Genomic DNA, 17,513 nt, shown 5'->3' with positions numbered 1-17,513 from the left:
GGGAGGGTCAACCATCAACCCTGTAAAATGTAAAACGTCCATGATGACCTTTACACATGCTCGCGTCCCGGACTAAGTATTTTTTGATAGACCTGAGTTTGAACATGTGTGTAAAATTAGTGACCAAACTTACATTCGCTTCACACGTATCTGACACATTTTGTAGGCGCAATCGAGCACTTGGGCTCCTTGTTCGGTTCTTCCCAGTCGGTACCAGGAGGTCAAAATTCGACTGAAACGCGGCGGTGGCTATGTATTTTACAAACGTGCGATCGGTTTTATAATTTTGTACCGCGGTCTGGACGTGGGCGGCCAGTTCCCACACAATGCTGGTCGATCCAGTGCAGCACAAGTTTCTTATTTGTTCACACATTGTGTCTCAGTGTCTTACTAGTTAGTGCCTTATTTTCACACATTCTCCAGGCCAAGGGCTTCTTTTTCTGATGACAGCCTTCTACTTTATTCCAAAATCCCACCTTAAGCAGCACGAAAAGTGCAACACGATTTACTTTTTCTGAGGAACATCGTCCAATGTAAACTGGACCCTCAGATCTTGTTCAGCTGTTTCTGCTTGCTTTTACCGCCTCGATCGACCTCCACCCGAGCCTTGTTTGCTGTGCCCCGCCCTCGTATGCACACAGCAGAGAGCGATCTGTTTTGCGGCCTGCCAAGCGTTGTGAACACTTACCTAGCAACACGAACGGGGATATCTTTCATGACAGTTTTTACATTTTTAGAGTTAACGTGATCCAGTATGTCTCAACTATGTAGCATCTTCACTTAGCTTTGAGACGTGTTATCCATTGTTTATGTTCATATTAATATATGATATGTATTTATTGTATTTTATTCAATCGACTTCGCCTATTACGGGAGCGCTGCACCATTTGTGATAAAAGAAAAGAAACAAGACAAATAGAGACCTGTGCTTTTTGGCACAGACCTGTATATAGATACAAGTATTGGAAGAGATAAAAGAGCAAACAGAACACAAATATTGATGATGCAGATATGCTTTAAAGCTAGTGATAATCTCCGTAACGGTTAACTTATTTGTAAAACACCAGACATCGTGATCGCAAATGGTACGCCCTTCGGGGATACATAGCCAAACTCCACGTCACCACTTTTTCCATTCCGACAATTGTTACCCATGTAAAACATCACAAGCTGCGGACGGTATTAACAAGGGAGCGAGGCTCGTACAAAGAAAGGCACACATATCCCGTTCATTTCATCGTTGCTTCTTGATTTTGATTATGAGTTGTGGTTTGTGCATGGAGCAAGAAATAATAACTGCACATCACCCTCGTGATAGCAGCCAAGTGCAGCATGTAGCTGATTTTATATTAATGACCCACCTACTTACTGCTTAATAAAATCGGACCAAGCGTTGAAAGGCTGGTTGATATTCTTTAATTTTTTGTGATGTCTTTTCTGAAGCTGTTGAGTTTTACTCGTATGTCATGTCTGCGAGTTTTTCTGTCACTGGTGCTCTTACTATGAAAATCAAAATAGTATGTTTGCATGATTAGGCAGCACACTGATTTTTGCTTAGTTTTAAAACTTAAGTAATAACAAAAATTGCATGATTTTGCTTGTTAAACTGTTGACCTGCAAGAACCCCCAACGTCCGGCTAACAACCCGGCCAAAGCCCTACGGATTCTTGTGGTCAGATCACATGGGGGTTTGTGCGCTGAAAAGTTGCGTCTCTAGTCAGGTGTGTATCAGTTTACGACTGCTTGAGGTCTAGCCAATCACAGCTGATAACATCATTAGGTCAGACCTGTCTCAGCTGACGGCGTGGGTGTGTCTACCTCAACCGAGGACGGCTATAGATTATTTCTGTATCAGCCATGACGGCTGTGGAACAGGTTGTCTCACGTGATGATGGTCGTAGGTAGGTTAGGTCTGTCAGAGTCGACGACGGTTTTAAGTCGTATCTCTCTCAGCTAATTGTTGTAAGCCGGGCCTATCTAAGCTGATTGTGTCTATTTGTGAGGTTTGTCTAAGCTACTGCATGTCGTATTTAAGCATTGTAAGTATTGCAAGCGTTTCGATGCAACCGTGCTTTTGTAAGCATATGTATGCCGTAGTTGTAAGTCAGATTTCCATCTAATGACAGCAGTAGGTCAAATTTGTTTCGGCTGATGACGTTTGGAGGTCATGTCCGTCGTAGTCGATGGTGGCTTTAGCCGAATGTGAATGTATTTCACAGACACTCCTAAAATGGCAAAGTTTGCCAGGTTTTCTTTGGCATACGTAGCCATCAACTTCGGAAACGTTATCAAGAACGTGAGATCCTAATATTTAAAGATAATGTTCGCCATTGGAAGAAATTAAAGCAAGCATCAGATGTGATCAAACGAGCTCACCTATGATTATTAGCATACTTTTTAAGTAGAAAAAACTGCGTTAGACAGCACAATACTCTGTTAAGCAAATATACTCCCCGATTCGTCATGGCCTGGTTACGTCATCGTACCTTGTTCAAGATTGACTGAGAGGCAATTGACGGCCGTTATATCGGTAAATCGCGCTCACGAGCGCCAGATATGAGCGCATCGACAAGTACATTTTCTTGGCTTTGATCGCCGCATGGTTATGGAATGGCAGAAGTTGAATGACGTTCTTTTGACGTCACGAATGCCAAGCTGACTTTGAAATACTATCCCCGATATACCTTTCCCCATTTTACGGGCGCGTAGCTCAGAAACTAGACAGGCTTAGGTCTTAAGAAGGGCAGAATTGTGAACAGCACCAAAACGTCTTTAAGATGGCTATTTTAGTTCCAAACCCCATACAAATATGGAGCGCTCCCTTTAAGTGTCATATAAGTAAGGCACGCACATATTTCCATAAAACCATTCAACGCGCTACATAGGTGATCCCTATGTGATCCCCGGGTCTCTTTTCCATGAGGACGGGTCTTGTCCTAGCCGTGGCAAGGCCTGCTCCAAGTCATAAAAGGGACCTCCTTGTAGTCCGAAGAGGGCCTTCTGCCTTACCACGTCACAAGGAGGGTCTCCTGCCGTGCGGACGGGCCTCAGCCATGCAGGCCTTTGTGAAGCCGGGTGGTGAACTTTTAACGGACATGACGAGGCTCATATGTCTAATCTTGCGCATAGTTTTACGCAATGAATGAGACGGCGTATCAGTAGCAAAATTGGAGTTATTGCTCGGGCGGTTGTTTTAGTGCGGTTTTTAGAATGTACGAAACATTTCAGCCGGTCAGTTCTGCGGCCGTCATCAGGTCTATGAGTCCTGAAAAGGACTGAATGATATTTAGCTTTCAGCTATGCGCGGGTGGCAAGCTAGATTCGTTCCTTGGAATTGCTGGGCTTCGAACCAGAGTCTTCTGACTGCGATTCCGGTGTTCTACCAGCTGAGCTTACCGGAAGGACACCCTTGCGGTGTTAGAATTTATGTCATTCATGTCCTGGATGTTTGGAGATTTTTAGGAAATAAGAACGAAGGAAGTCTGAGAGATGTTGGACATGGACATCTCAATCAACACCACAGCGGGCTGCCACATATGACTGCGGGCTGACTACCGAAAAAACACAAGAATGCCGCACCTCTGGACGTATCCTCAGCTGCCGGGGAGGGAGGGGGGGGGGGGGGGTTCAGCTTGCCATCCGTTGAGTCAGTTCCTGATTAAGACAATTACCCCTTAAGTGAGCCATCACCATGTGGGAACAACTCAGCTCACTTCGTCTCGTTAGTACAAGACATGTGCCAAGACCTGGCACACAAATGCTGGGCTTCGACGTGGTGAGCCTGTTCGCCAAGGAACAAAGGCATGAAACCTAAGCTGTTGTGTGGAACAGGTTAGAGAACAATGATATACTCTCGGAAAAAGGAAGCATCCCAATGAACAACATCATGGAGCTACTCATGTTCTGTGCCACCATAACCGCGTTCCAGCTAAATGAACAATGCTGCCAGCAAACGGAGGGAATTGTCATGAAATCACCTTAGTCACCAATAATTGCCAACATGTACTTGGATTATTTTGAAAATATGGCGATGACTGCACCAATCAAACCACCAGGATGGCTATGATACGTAGACGACGCCTTCTTGGTCCACAATATCAGGAAGACGTAACGGCATCCCTGCACCACATCAACGGCTTGCGACCATCCATCCAGTACACTAGGTAACGTGAGAACAATAACAGGTTACCGTTCTCAGGTGGGCAAGTGGAGAAAACCAACAACAGATATAGTGCATGTGTGCACCGGAAATCAACAGCAACCGGTCACTACCTGAATGCAGCAGTTGAATGACACCGCGTTCTAACCCCAAAAGATTGTCCTTTCCGGTCAGCTAAGTCGATATGTCACTGGACTCGCAATCAGAAGACCCTGTGCGAATCCCAGCTGCGCTGAGCTGGGTATCATCTCGGTCATGACATGGGCTTCCCGCCATCTTTTGACTTCCCACCACTTAAGGGTCTCAAATTATTGAGACTTTCTCGCATTCGAGATCGAGACCTGGTGCTGCGATGAAGCCTCCGATCTTGTGCTATCTGGACCTCCCCTCTATCACTAGGACGGCGCATTGTTGATCGTAGCCGGACCTCCTGAATGTATTGTTGCCGCGGGTCATGTGCGTTATGGCTATGTGACCTACCACATACCATGGCTCTCGAGGGACCTCATGCAGTTTCAGGTTGGGGGAAAATGTCTTCGCCTGTCGTGCGTGTCTGGAAACTCCGATCCTGTTCGGTTGATAGCGGTTGTTAGGTTCCCATTGGTCAAGAAATAATGCGTTCTTCAGAAGCCCCCAGCGTAAGAATGCTGTATTGATATTCTGATCTGATTCGCGCAGCTCGGATCCAGACATCTCACGGCCCTGCGCAATATTAAAATTGTTTCACCGGTATGCTGTCATGAACGTAACTTGTCTCCAGCCGCTGGGGTCCAAAATAGATTCTACAGACATTCGGTATGCTCTACGTATGGGGGAATGTGCGGCGAGACGTACCGGGCATGCGGGCACGCGGCTGACGGCACCACTTGAGCTAATTCCCGGACACTGGGCAGGCCTGTCGCCGTGTCCGCCGCACAAGGCCGACGGAGCGCTTTTTGAGCGCGCGACCGCGTGCGTCAACAGACCTGGCCCGTCCTCGCGCGCTCCCGCAGCTGCCCGGCGGATCGCCGCCGAGTGACCGGCCTGGTCGACCCACGAGCGCTGAGCGTTGGGTCCGATCGGCTCCATCTTCTCAGTCTCCTCTCGGCCTCTTAGCCTCTCCACCCGCATGTTCTTCCGCACCCGGGCGACTCGCAGCCGCTGTCCGCCTCGCTCTCCGTCATTCGCCGCGCCCTCCGCCGCAGTGCGTGACGCTGACGGCGCTGGTCTGGTTCCAGAAACCGATGGTGGGCCAGGACAAGCGGACGAGCTGCTGCTTCTGTTGCAAGCGCGGTCCGGTCTCGCTGCGCACCCAGCTGGAGCGGTCGGCCTATGTGTGCGGCGAGAGCATCAAGATGAAGGCCGACATCGACAACCAGGGCGAGGAGCCGGTCCGGCTGAAGATCCGACTGGTGCAGGTGAACAGCCGGGCGTGACGCCACGTGGCCTTCGGGTCTCCTTCCCTCTTTTTCTTTTACGGCATAATTGGCGCTTCAATATTTTCCGGGTTCCCCGGAGCGAGGCGGTGCCCTCGGGCGAGATAGGGTACCGGAGCATCTATTTAAAGCCAGAGCGCATCCGTGAGCCGGCTGCTACAGGACTCGATTAACCTTTAAGGACTGCCGACCAATCAGACCTGGTTCCTCATCTGGTGATCGTCAGTTCGGATAATAATAGTGACATCTTATTTCCATTTTCATTTCTCGAGTTCTCCGTTTCCTGGCTCTCTCGATTCAAACAGGATGGAACGACGATGAGCTCCATATCATGATTAGTCTTTTCCATTTATTCGTTTGCACATTAAACATGATTGTGGAATCTAGATCAACAAAATAAAGAGGGCAAGGTATACTTCACTCAGTAGATGCCCAGTCAGTTAGCTAACACTAGGCAGGCTCTGTCTGGACGGCATTCAGGCCGCTTTGGTGTTCTCTGCCATGGAAGGTATGTGCTGTGTTGGGACTCAGCAATCTTCCTCACCTTCCGTCCTTAAAAGTTCTTCAAAGTTAGCTAGGTGTTGTTAGTCCCATTTTCCTCCTACGTTTGCTCCACATCCCCATATGTCACTCACCTGACACCTATCACATTAAATTTATGCGACCGATTTAGCTGAAACAACACCCTGCAGCGACAGCTTTCTGACTGCCAAAGAGAATACAAAATGTTGTTTCACACCTGTTCAGCTATATTCCTTTCTATTCTCCAATACGATCTATTTTTAACAACGATCTATTTTCCTATAAGTCAGCTTGAACGCGTTCAGCGTCGCTGCGTTCTGCAAGATTGTGTATAAATTATTTGACACTATAACTGGTGCAGCCTCTGTTCCATAGACGTACGTTGTTTTAAAGGGGGATTAGGATGTCTTCTTTAATGATACAGTAGGTGATATTCGCTAAGTAGGTTGTATTTGTTAATATATTTGCTTTATTTCAACAGTTACATTGAAAACAAAACTCACTTAACTAGTATCAAGTATATAATTATTGTAAGGTCATCTTAATTTCTTACTACGTGTTATGCCTTACAATGCACACTGTACCATCTTTGACGTACGTTGTTCTCTGAATATGACAACTTGATTGAAAGACAAATTCAAAATTGACAAACTATTGAAAGCTAGTGTTTGACTACGGCAACGCAGCCAGTTTATTCAACGATAATGATCACCGTAAATCAGCCTCCTGTAGATTCATCTCGCGCTGTTTAACTGCTACGTCACGGACCCACACAACTGTGAGATGTCCAAACAAGCACTAGCGCCGCCCGGGCATGACGTCATCAACCGTCGACGGTCGGCGCGGTTGTCCGAATGGCTGGGCTTCCGTCTCGTCTTCTGGCTGAACTTTGGCAGAGGAGGACGCTGGGTCCGATCGTGCAGAGTAGGTGGCGGTCTTCAGCAGGTCGCAACTGTCTGACGCGGTCGTTCTCGTCCGTAAGCCACATGGTGCAATAGGTCGCGCCGCGAACCGCGACGGCTACGATGACGACACGCCACCCACAACGGCGTCCTCCGGGGACACCTGGCTGATGGAAAAGCCGGACCCAGCGAGCTGCTCACTATTCAGCAGCGCGGATCGGACGCCCCTGACGTGGCATCCCGCTGGCGTTGCGGCATACCTCGACAGCCTACCTAACTCCCGCGAGCCCCCGCATCCCACTTAAAGGTCGCCCCGCTCGGGGGAGGAGTCGGAAGCGTCGCAGTCGGCGGAGGGCCGGCGGCCGCTCGGCGGACGGGCGGCGGCGGGTGTGGGCGGGGTCGCTGCAACAGCCGACGCCAGGGCGTCCGGCCGCTCTGGTGCTGCCGATATACCGAGCCGGGCGGCGCGGCCGTACCGGCGGCGCCCGCCTGCACCGTATTGATTCGCGGCGGACGAATTTGCCGCAACTGCAGCAGAAGTGGCCGCTCCGGGCCGGTACCAGGATGGCGGCCGCCGCCAGATGGTCAACGGAGCCGGATCGAGCCGGGCAGCTCCGGTGCCTCGGCGGTATTTGGGACTCCACAACGCGCATGAGAGGAATGCTGCAGCCCGTACTTCAGGACGGAGTCGCCGACGTCTGAAGTCGCCCTCAGCTCCAGGTGCTGCCCACTGTCGCCACGTCTGCGCTCAGTGCTCGACGGGGAGACCCCACACCGCCAGCAGTCACCTCATTGTGCCGGACACGGGGTGCCGATCCCGTCGCTGGCACGCTTCCGCAGCGCAGTGCGTCGCGGCCGAGTGACCAACGCCGCGCTCTCGGCGCTGACGTGGCCGCCGTAACGGCCTTAGCTCTATAAAATGGTTTGTGGCGGCCTGTCAGCTTTCCCGTTCTAAAAACGTCCTTCTTGTCTTATCTTCCAGCCGGCGCTGATCGCCGCCGCTCGCCGGCCATCTTCAGACGCCCTCCCGGGCAGCCGGTGACGAGTGGAGCCCGGCCCCGCACCGGCAGCGTTAGCTGGACGTCCACCCTGTCCAATAAATCGGAGCAGCGGTGGCGCCCGTCCCGGCGGCGGCGGCTGCTCGCGCCAGATGGTCCCGCCCGACCTCCCTCCCCCACTGGCGGCGTCGTCGCGGCCGACGCGGAACTGCGCCGTTGACTCGATGATCGCGCGCGCGGCTGCTCGACGCCCCCCCCCCCCCTTCCCCCTTTCCCCGCCCCCGTCTGCGGAGAAGACGACAGAGGACATTCAATAAGCGCGTATGGGGAGATGGCAGCGACGCGGCCGGGCGGCGAATTGAAAACGGCGCGCGCGCGCTCCGCTTATGGGATATGCGGAAAGGCACAGTGCTGCAGCATCTTGCGTCCGCTTTGATTCACTGCCGGTACATTCAATGGTAGAGATCGGTGGAAATCCTTCTCATAGTTGCGTGAAAATGTTTTCGAACAAGAGATTTTGTTGCTGTGCACATTGGTCTGAAATTGCACGAGGTTTGAATGGCGCGAGGTGCTCAGCCTCTCTCATGACGCTTCTTATTCTGAAAAGGGCTTGCGTTAGAGAGCATGAAACATCAGCTATGTGCAACGCTTGGCAACTGTTTTAAGCCGCCGTGAGTGCTACTAATCGCTAGCTCATGTACCAGCTCGCATAACTACCAAGATCGCTAGGGTTACAGTCATTCATGCCAGTGGTGATGTATACTGTTAATTAGCCGCAGTTCAAACACGGAGACTAAAAGTATGGGACATTGATCACCTATTTGAAATTTGAGCGTGACTGCATTAGAAGTTGGCTGTTTGGATGCTACCAAATTAGAACTTGGCTAAAATGCATCTCGTTTGGCTGATATGAATTATCCAACTAGGCTTTTATTAGTCCGGCACCCAGGCGGCCCGAGCTGCAGATTTCTGGACAGATATTAGTTAGCCAGGCCTACAGCCATACTTGTGCTTTATTCTGCATGAGTGGAATTCATTCCGAATCTGAATCAAGGTCGAGTGTGCCGAAGCGTTTGCTGCTTTAGCAATCTTGCAAAGTGTGTGTTGGTATTCTGCACAGATGAAATGTTGTTATTATTATTGTTGGCTGGATGTCATACCTTGGTATCTGTCTCACTCCTCCATATTAAGCAAAGGTGACAAACAAAGGCGATGGGGATAGTAAATGAGAAGTAACTGGCAATCCTATTTACAGCGTATTGTTACATTGACGATTTTGGTCTTTTCGCTCTCGGTTTGTTGGAAACCTGGATCCTCGTTCCTCCCTGTCGTTTAACATGTTATCAGCTCAAGCGAAAGTACAAAAAAAACACACACACACAGAGGCACGATACATGCTAGTGTAATCCGCAGTTTCGTAAAGCCTAGACCGCTTTGATCATCTGGCCGTCTTCCATAATGCTCTAAACCGTTTTAACTCAGCTCCTTTGCGTCTCTTCGCGGCTTCAAAAGCGGGAGTTTCCTGGATCAAATGCCACAAGCAGGAGCTCGCTACGGCATCTTGTTAGAGCTTTATTCGCACGATTTGTTTAACCGAGGGCAGTGGGGATCAGATCTCTCGCTGAGCGTGGCTCATCAGGAGGACAATCACTCCGACAAGCCAGTTATCTGAAGTGCAGGATGATTCTGGACCAGCAAGACGTTAGAAAAATAATGATGGGGGATATTTCACGTGCCACACAAGGTCATGGCAAATCGCCCCGGCGGAGAACAGCCCTGCTCATTGGTGCAAGACGGGGAAGTAGGCATAGGATCCGAGTAGTGCGAGGCCTGGACCCGAGGAATCGGACCCTCCGAGGCCCGGATCCGGGGAACTGGACCCGAATGAGGCCCGGACCCGAGGAATTGAACCAGCCCGGTCACATCACTCGCGTTCTCTTCGCAAGAGCTCGCGGTGAGACGAGACCAGCGTGCCAGCCCCTATACTACCGGAACACAGGGCCTATCTTCTGGGGGGGGGGGGGATAATCCCCACTAGTGACTGACAAATCCCCCCTCAGTAAACTGACAAATCCCCTGCTAGTGAAAACCTTGATTTGTTGGCAGCTCACGCCCGACCAGGTCTTGGAAACAGCTCAGGTGGAGACTGGGGGAACGCACCTCGGGAGTGGCAGTGGATGCATGAATTATGTATCGGACCAATAATTCTAAGAGTAGGCGGCTGTTCCTAAAAAAGGAGAAAACGTAAAACGAGCATGACGCTGCTTTCGAAGCATCAAACAGGTTTCGACGTTTGCCAGCTGGAATTTGACTACCGTAGATGTGTGCAGAAATTCGGGCAAGGATGTGACCAACTCTTCAGCTTCTGTGGAGGCAGAACAGGGGACCATGGAGCTGTAGCAGAACCTACAAGGGAGAGACAAGTCACCCCCTGTCGGTCATGCTGGAAGAACGCAAATAGGCAACCATCCGTGTGAGACTCTGAGGCCGAGTGTGACGGAACATGCATGGTGTTAACCATTATCGACGGAGATGAACACTAGAAAGTCAGGAACATGAAGGAGACAGCGCACATGACATTGGCAAATAGTTTCACCAGTAAGCCAAGGATCGACGTTAGCCCGATATGGCACCCAATTCTGCGGAGAAATCGCTCAATATCCGGGAGACAAATAACACCAAGTTTTAGCACTAAGAGATTGTCCTTCCCACTTAGCTCAGTTGGCAAAGCACTGGTCTCGTGGTTCAAACCCAGCCATTTCAAGGAGACAATGCGGGGTGTGACGCATACATGGCTGACAGCCAAGCATCATCCAGTCCTTTTGAGGGCTCCACAACACTTGACGACGGCTGGAGAGAGTTAACTGGCCGAAACGTTGTGTAACTGGCACACTAAACGAGGACAATTGGCCGAACAACTGCTCCATCTGTGATACCATGTGGTATGTTTTTGCTTGTTTTATATTTAATTATTCTATGGGCTTACAATTCATAGCTACATGGCCCCCAGAGAGTGTACTCCGCCAGCACTGTGCGGATTGCCAAGAACTAATTTAAGTGCTCTGCCCCTGGGTTGTTGATTTGTGCGGTCTGCATCATTTTTGGTGTTATTGTCGAACTAGTTTTCTTCTTTGCAGTTATTACACGTGTGACAGATTCTACATTTTCAAAACATGAGGGCAATCTCTCTGACCCTATCTTCCCAGTTATGTTGCCCACACATATGATAGTTTCATTCATCACCCTTCATTGAGTACAGAAATCCAACTTTTGCGACAGCTGCCAGCAAGCATACTTTTGAATGCCAGCTTATGCAACACGGAAGCGTGGAGACTGATCCTCCGAAAAGGTCAACCTGTAAGTTAACGGAGAAGGGCGAAGAGCCCAGACCACTGTTACATTATCTGAAACCAGGTTGCAGGGAAAAGTCTGTAATGAATGCAGTGTCCCAAAGGAAGCCATGAGCATTGCGGAAAAGTTGAAAGATTACCTTTACAACAAAGGCTCATGGTGGCTGGAGTGCTCAACGGGTTTTATGGGAGTCTTCGGGATGCCACATGTCAAGTAAACGGTCGGTGAGAAACTTAGGAACAAATTTAACAATGTGGCCCAAACCACACCCATTGCTCACTGCTGGTAGGTATATTTTGTGGCGTAGGCAGGTAGCGTTGGCCACATTGATCCTATCCAGCTTGAAAAATGTTCCACAACATGTCGATAACCGTATAGCTTCATTACGTGGTTGGTAACCGATCCAGTGCTTGATATCTGGCAGATGATGAAAAAAGTGAGTGGTCACCCAGCGTGTTGCAGGCGTGGGCTATGAATATCCGGCTCAATGTTATTGCCAGCTTATAACTTACACCGGGCTGTAATGGCCGTTGGCGACCGTGAAAAGCAGACGGCATAAATTTTACGCCTCTATAGCTCGCGTTAAAGCGCTTAGAAGTGCGACGTGTGTCAAGGCGAGTGTCGCATACGGAGACCTATACCTCGCACCGGTGCTCAGCTGATCTTCATTAAGAACGCTATGTCAACATCGTGATCAGCATCACCAACAGTCAGTTTTATGGCCAATGAACCGCGTCATCGTCTTAGGCTGAATGGTTCTCTATCGCACGTCAGCGAAATTCGCGCATGGATATTAGACGGAAATGAAAATTGGCATAGGCGTGGGAAAGATGGATGGCTGAGGAGGGTTGGGTTGGGGGGGGGGGTAGGATGTGGGGGGGGGGACGGGGCTTTTAATATTTCACAGCAACCATATGACGATGAATGGGAGGAATGGACTTAACAATTAGTATTGGCTCCCACTTTCTGCACTACTCCCAGTTTTCTGATTCCTTCCTCATCACAACATAAATCTGGAAGGCATGGTAGGGATGCCCTCAGAGACTGGTGGCGGACTTGATAGCAGGGGAAAACTTCTCCACGTTATGCTTAGAGGTATGCACATGTCTGGGGCGACTCCTGTATTTGGCACCCGAGCTTCGTGGATATGCTGAACTTCTTCGCGCCCCGAACAAAGTTGTGCAACAATCTGAGCCCTGTGTATCTGTGAATCTGTGTAATTCGATTGATACTATCATATGAAGTGTAATATGTATGCAACACCGTAAATACTGCCACATGACAAACAACATAATATGTAGATGGGGATTATATATACATATATAGAAATAATATAATAAAATGATATAATGCTGTGATAAAATGCATAAAATGCAAAAATAATAATAGCCACCCTCCTCTTCGAATGACAGTTGAAAACAAGAGACATGGTGTGTGAGCTCCGGACAAGGAGCAAGCCTGACCCCGTTACCAATAAACTTGGTCCCAAAACAATCCCAAGAACATAAAGCTGCCTGGTATCTCAATATCTTTTCCAGCCGGAACTCTATTGGCCATACTCCGCAGACCGAAATGCATATCGCCCCACATCTCCCCATTGCTCCACACCCCGCTGAAGGCATTGCTGCTGCCTCGTACAGCGTGTTGCTGTCTGGTGATGGACGAGGTTTAGCTAGGAATTCAATGCCTTCATGCACGCTGGTTGTTAAGCAAGTGGGCGGCTAAACGCATTGCATGCCTCACCCGTCCTAAGCCATTATCAGTCTGATGTCGCACTCCTTACGCGGAAATTAATCCCTCCTTATGATATCCCTAATCACACTATAGCACAGGCCATCCGCATCCACAGTCCGTCCCCTGCCAGAACTCGTGCCCGTGTTAGCTGTTCACAATGCGGTTCTGTCGGAGTCTCAGTAGACGTTCAACGCGCCGAAAGCACCTTCCCGTATGAGACATCGTGCCCGTCCCGCGTGCTTCTGATCTATACATCACCTCCTGATTCCTAATAAACGCGCCTCGAGTTCACAGTACCCGCCCCGTCCAGCCCTCAGCACCCCCTCGCGTGTATGATGCCTTCGCCGCCTCCATTGGAGAGCGCGTCTCGCGTCTCCGCTCCGCCCCGCCGAGCCTCAGAGCGTGTGCCATCCACAGTACGTGGAGTACTTCATCGACCGCGGGGTGCTGGGCGTCACCAAGGACATCCAGAACACGGCGCTCGAGTACCTGGGCGACTCGGTGCCGGCGCTGACGCGCTCCAAGTTTGACTCGGCGAGCAGCCTGGTGGTGCCCGTCATGCCGCCGACCTTGGTGGGCGTCTGCCGACTGATGCAGATCTACTACGTCCTCAAGGTGATGTGTCCGCGGACAGGCGCCAGCCGCGTCGCCTCCCACGTGTGCGGGAATTGCAGGAATATGTATCTGTTGCACGTCAACTTGTTGTGTTCATGAGGCGAATCGGGCACGGGGTGCTGCAGGGCTGTTCTGTTGCGAGGGTAAGAGCGCTGCCGGATGGTCTTGACTCCGGGAAGTCCGGAGTGGTTGTGAATTATGTGTCGCACTAAATGGTCGTCAGCATGATGTACCGCTGTGGGGATCTGGGGACCGAGAGACGCGCTCAGTTGCCGGGCGTGCGTGGGCGCGCTGTAGATAAATCTCACCTTGTGACAGCTGGCAGAAAATTTGCTTGACTCAAGAACAAAAGCCTACAGTTTTATTGGACTGCTTGAGATGAGCCGCTAGTAAAGATGAACTAATTTTTGCACCCACCTCGCCCCTGTCCGCTTCAGGCTTCGCCATCTCCCACCAGTGTCGATTCTCGGACGGATCCAGGAAGCCCACAAATATGCATGGGGCTTATTGCCATTCACGGCCGCGGGCCGCCCGAGCCCTGATTCGGCGGATTATGTCGGCGCGCCCAGTGGCCAAATTGTTCAGCTCCGTGCCACGCTAGCCATTCGGGCACCGATAGGCCGTCTGATTACTGAGCTGGCGGCGCGCCCGAAATGAAACACCTCCGAAATGGCAAGCTCGGCCCAATGGCGCGCGCCGCGATCCGCCTTACAATGACGCGCGCGCGCGCCGGCCGGCTGACGGCTGATTGCGCGCCGCTGGTTGGACGGTTGGACGCCAGAGGCGCTGCTGGCGGCCGCCCGAGCTGCACTGCCTTCCGTTGCGATGCAGGTGCCGACGCCGGATGAATGTCGTTCACTGTAAGGATCACGTGTGGAAGTGCCCGGCGAGTGTCGCTTGTAACTGTTGTTTATGGTTGTGGCGCAGGTGAACCTCGAGCTGGAGCGGTCGGGAGATGATCTTCACATGCACTTCCCGATCACAGTCGCCACCGTGCCGTTTCGGATTCCAAACTCCAATCAGCAGCCGAGCATACACTACGGTACGTCGCGCGCTTGCTTTCGTCAGCCATGTCGGACACGATGACCAGCAAACGTTAAAGTAGCCTGCCCGTAGATGTAGAGGCGGGCTTATACGATGGTGGAAAGGGGTACGCCACCGCAAGCAAGTTCTGTGGTCTATGGAATGCGCTACTCACTGGATAGGCTGTTCTTGCTTAAATCAAGCATTTGCAGTGATACCACGCAATGAAGCAAGTCCAAATGCTATTCAATCTTTCTACAATACAGTGCTTTCCCACAAATCGCGTTCTTTCTGTGATGTGGTCGACGAAGAAAAATAATGTAACACGTGTTCTCGCACATAGTTTGAAATTGCTTCACACCTACGCTCTTCTGGCATCACACCTCTTTTCTTGTGCTTGCATGGTGGGGATGCTCAGTCCGCAAATAAATATACACCATTGACCGAATTGCCCAGTTTCTCCGTGCTATGACCACGTGAGCGAACGATGCATCATGATGTAATGAGCTCCGACCGTATTCATGGATTTTGAATGAATATTTGTTCTGCGTCGTTTTCCCCTCGCTACTTCATGCACGTGTGGGCACCAATATCACTCAAGCATTGAACCAGACAGCAGCTCACCGCAAGTGCGCAGCCGTCCGGTGTGCTGCAGCTCGCGATGCCCCACACCGCCCGCGTGCGCAGAGGCTCGCTGCGGAGGCACCCGTCTGACCCTGGCGCCTCGTTTGCCGCAGAGGTGGGCTGTGACCACGTGGAAGGCGGCGCGTACATCGGGCCCGAGTTCCAGCTGGGCCAGGTGTACGACGGCTCGGTGGACATGAGCGACGCTGTCGTCCTGTACCGGCCCGTGTACGTGTGCGTGAAGCCACAGCACAGACAAAACGGCGCCGGACAGCGGCCGCCACATCGCACGACATCTGGCGGCAGTCACGCGCAGACTAGGTATTAGATGCCGCCGCCAGGAGCGCTGGCCGCGGTCTCAATCAAAGCGGGCGGACGGCGGGCTCGGCAGACTGCTGCGTGTCCCGGGACGCCATGTCACTGTGTTGTGTGTTCATCGTACGGGGGAGGGGGAGGGGAGGTCGTTGGCTGTTCGCAGATAGTCATAGGGGACTTTGGGACCCTCCGACTGGGGGTAAACGCTGCTAGGTAGCTGAGGCCGCCGGGTCATGGGCAGAAAACATTTTTGATACGAGTTCATGTCTGTATGCTACCATATACACATTGACATACACATGATGTATACTGTATTGCAAAAAGGCAGCACAAATGTATTTATCTAGCGTTGTTAACGTAGAGTTGCCAATTGTTATAACCAGCTTCAAACAGACGTACTCACATAAGTTCATTCCTAGCGAATAGTTCAGTGTCGCGTCATCATGTTGTCACCGTGAGTGACCCTGTCCCCGGCACGTCTTGGTGCTGCTTCTTGCCTCGATCGATCTTCGAAAGGGCCACCAAAGAGCGGGAACACCAATCGGTGTCGGCGGCTGTGGGCGACGCAAGCAGGGAGCGCGGAAGATGCCGCAGAGAGCGTTTGGCCTCCCAGCAAGCTACTGTACATTTCACGGGAAGGTGGCCACGGACTGTGCGCGCCCTCTCTCCAGTCACCAGCTCCCGGGTGGCCCCCATCAGCTTCTGATCTTGCCAACATTCAGCTTGGTTATTCCGATTTCGTTCTGGTGTCATCAGCGTGGACTTCGGAGGCACCGCATTTGGGCGCCTGCTGTAAGGGGGCGGCGATCCGCAACATCAGTCACTCCTGTTTTTGCTTGACCACGATGACTTGGAAAATTAAGCTACAGGTATTGTAATGTGCGACGTGCGCAAGGTGCCGATGCCGATGGCAACATCTCGTCATTTTCTTTTGTCAACGGATTACATCAATCGAATGGAGAAGTTGGAACTAAAACCACCTCACATGTGCGGCCTTTAAAGCGACCGCCTAAACTTGGCTCCACCACATTTCTTTTATTCGAGGAAATTCGCGATATGCTCGACATGTACTTCCATAGCCGGAAACGTCGTTCCGCACTCTCCACACAAGGACACGGCTGAAACTGCCGACAAAACCGTAAAGCTACCCGGTCTCCGATACCCGGCGAGGGCTCCCTGCGCCGGCGACACTGGCAGATCTTCCCACCGCGCCGGCCGCTGGGCCGCCCCTCCCACGCGTCCCGTAGACCTGGCGGTGGCGTTCCCCTGGTGCGGCCGGTCAGTGACATCCCACCTGGTTGACCCCCTCCCTGAGGATGGCTGATGGCTGTGCCGGGCAGTCGGTTCGCCCGCTGCGGGCTCGGCTGCACGTCACCAAAATCCTGGCGCCAGTGCGTTCCATAAATTTTTGTACGCGAGCGGGCTTGACGCCGGCGGATGGGGTGTGCACATTCCGCGGTTTTTAGCGGGCATGCTGGCGGAAATTTTGTATGCATTGTCGAGACATGGACCACATAATCAAAACGATGTCGTCGGAGTGGGGCGTGCTCGATGTGAGGTGCACCTGTTTAGTTCCTGTTGTCGATGTTGTCGCTCGTCGCTCGTTGCGTGGCGGTGTTGGCCCCACAGACTGGCGCGCTCAGTCTGGCGGAGATCGCGGCGCGTGACCAGCGCCCGCGGCGCGTGGCCGGCGCCTGCCGTGCGTGGCCGGCGCCTGCCGTACGTGGCCAGCGCCTGCGACGCGTGGCCAGCCCCCGCAACCGTGCCCCGCTCCGCAGGGGTGCGCCATGCGGCAGGCCACTCGGTGATTGGGTGTGCCATCTGCCATTAGTCGACTGTAGGCCTCATTTTTTTT

General features: G+C 51.8%; 1 protein-coding gene across 1 annotated transcript in view; it reads left to right on the top strand.

The window, feature by feature from the left end:
- Window positions 1-17,318, top strand: part of LOC119092713 (arrestin domain-containing protein 2) — a gene marked incomplete at its 5' end in the record, with an annotated part of 95,320 nt that extends 78,002 nt beyond the window's left edge. The window contains 4 exon segments of the mRNA XM_037215690.1: window positions 5,377-5,556; window positions 13,499-13,696; window positions 14,624-14,738; window positions 15,457-17,318. Of these exon segments, the coding sequence (XP_037071585.1) occupies window positions 5,377-5,556; window positions 13,499-13,696; window positions 14,624-14,738; window positions 15,457-15,671 (708 nt within the window). The 3' untranslated portion in view covers window positions 15,672-17,318.
- Window positions 17,319-17,513: the final 195 nt, after the last annotated feature.

Source organism: Pollicipes pollicipes, unplaced genomic scaffold (genome assembly GCF_011947565.3).
Source record: "Pollicipes pollicipes isolate AB1234 unplaced genomic scaffold, Ppol_2.1 Scaffold_3447;HRSCAF=4054_pilon_pilon_pilon, whole genome shotgun sequence".
In the NCBI taxonomy this organism is placed as follows: Eukaryota; Metazoa; Arthropoda; class Thecostraca; order Pollicipedomorpha; family Pollicipedidae; genus Pollicipes; species Pollicipes pollicipes.
Note: the sequence above shows the minus strand (reverse complement) of the source record. Positions and strands in the feature narration are given on the sequence as shown.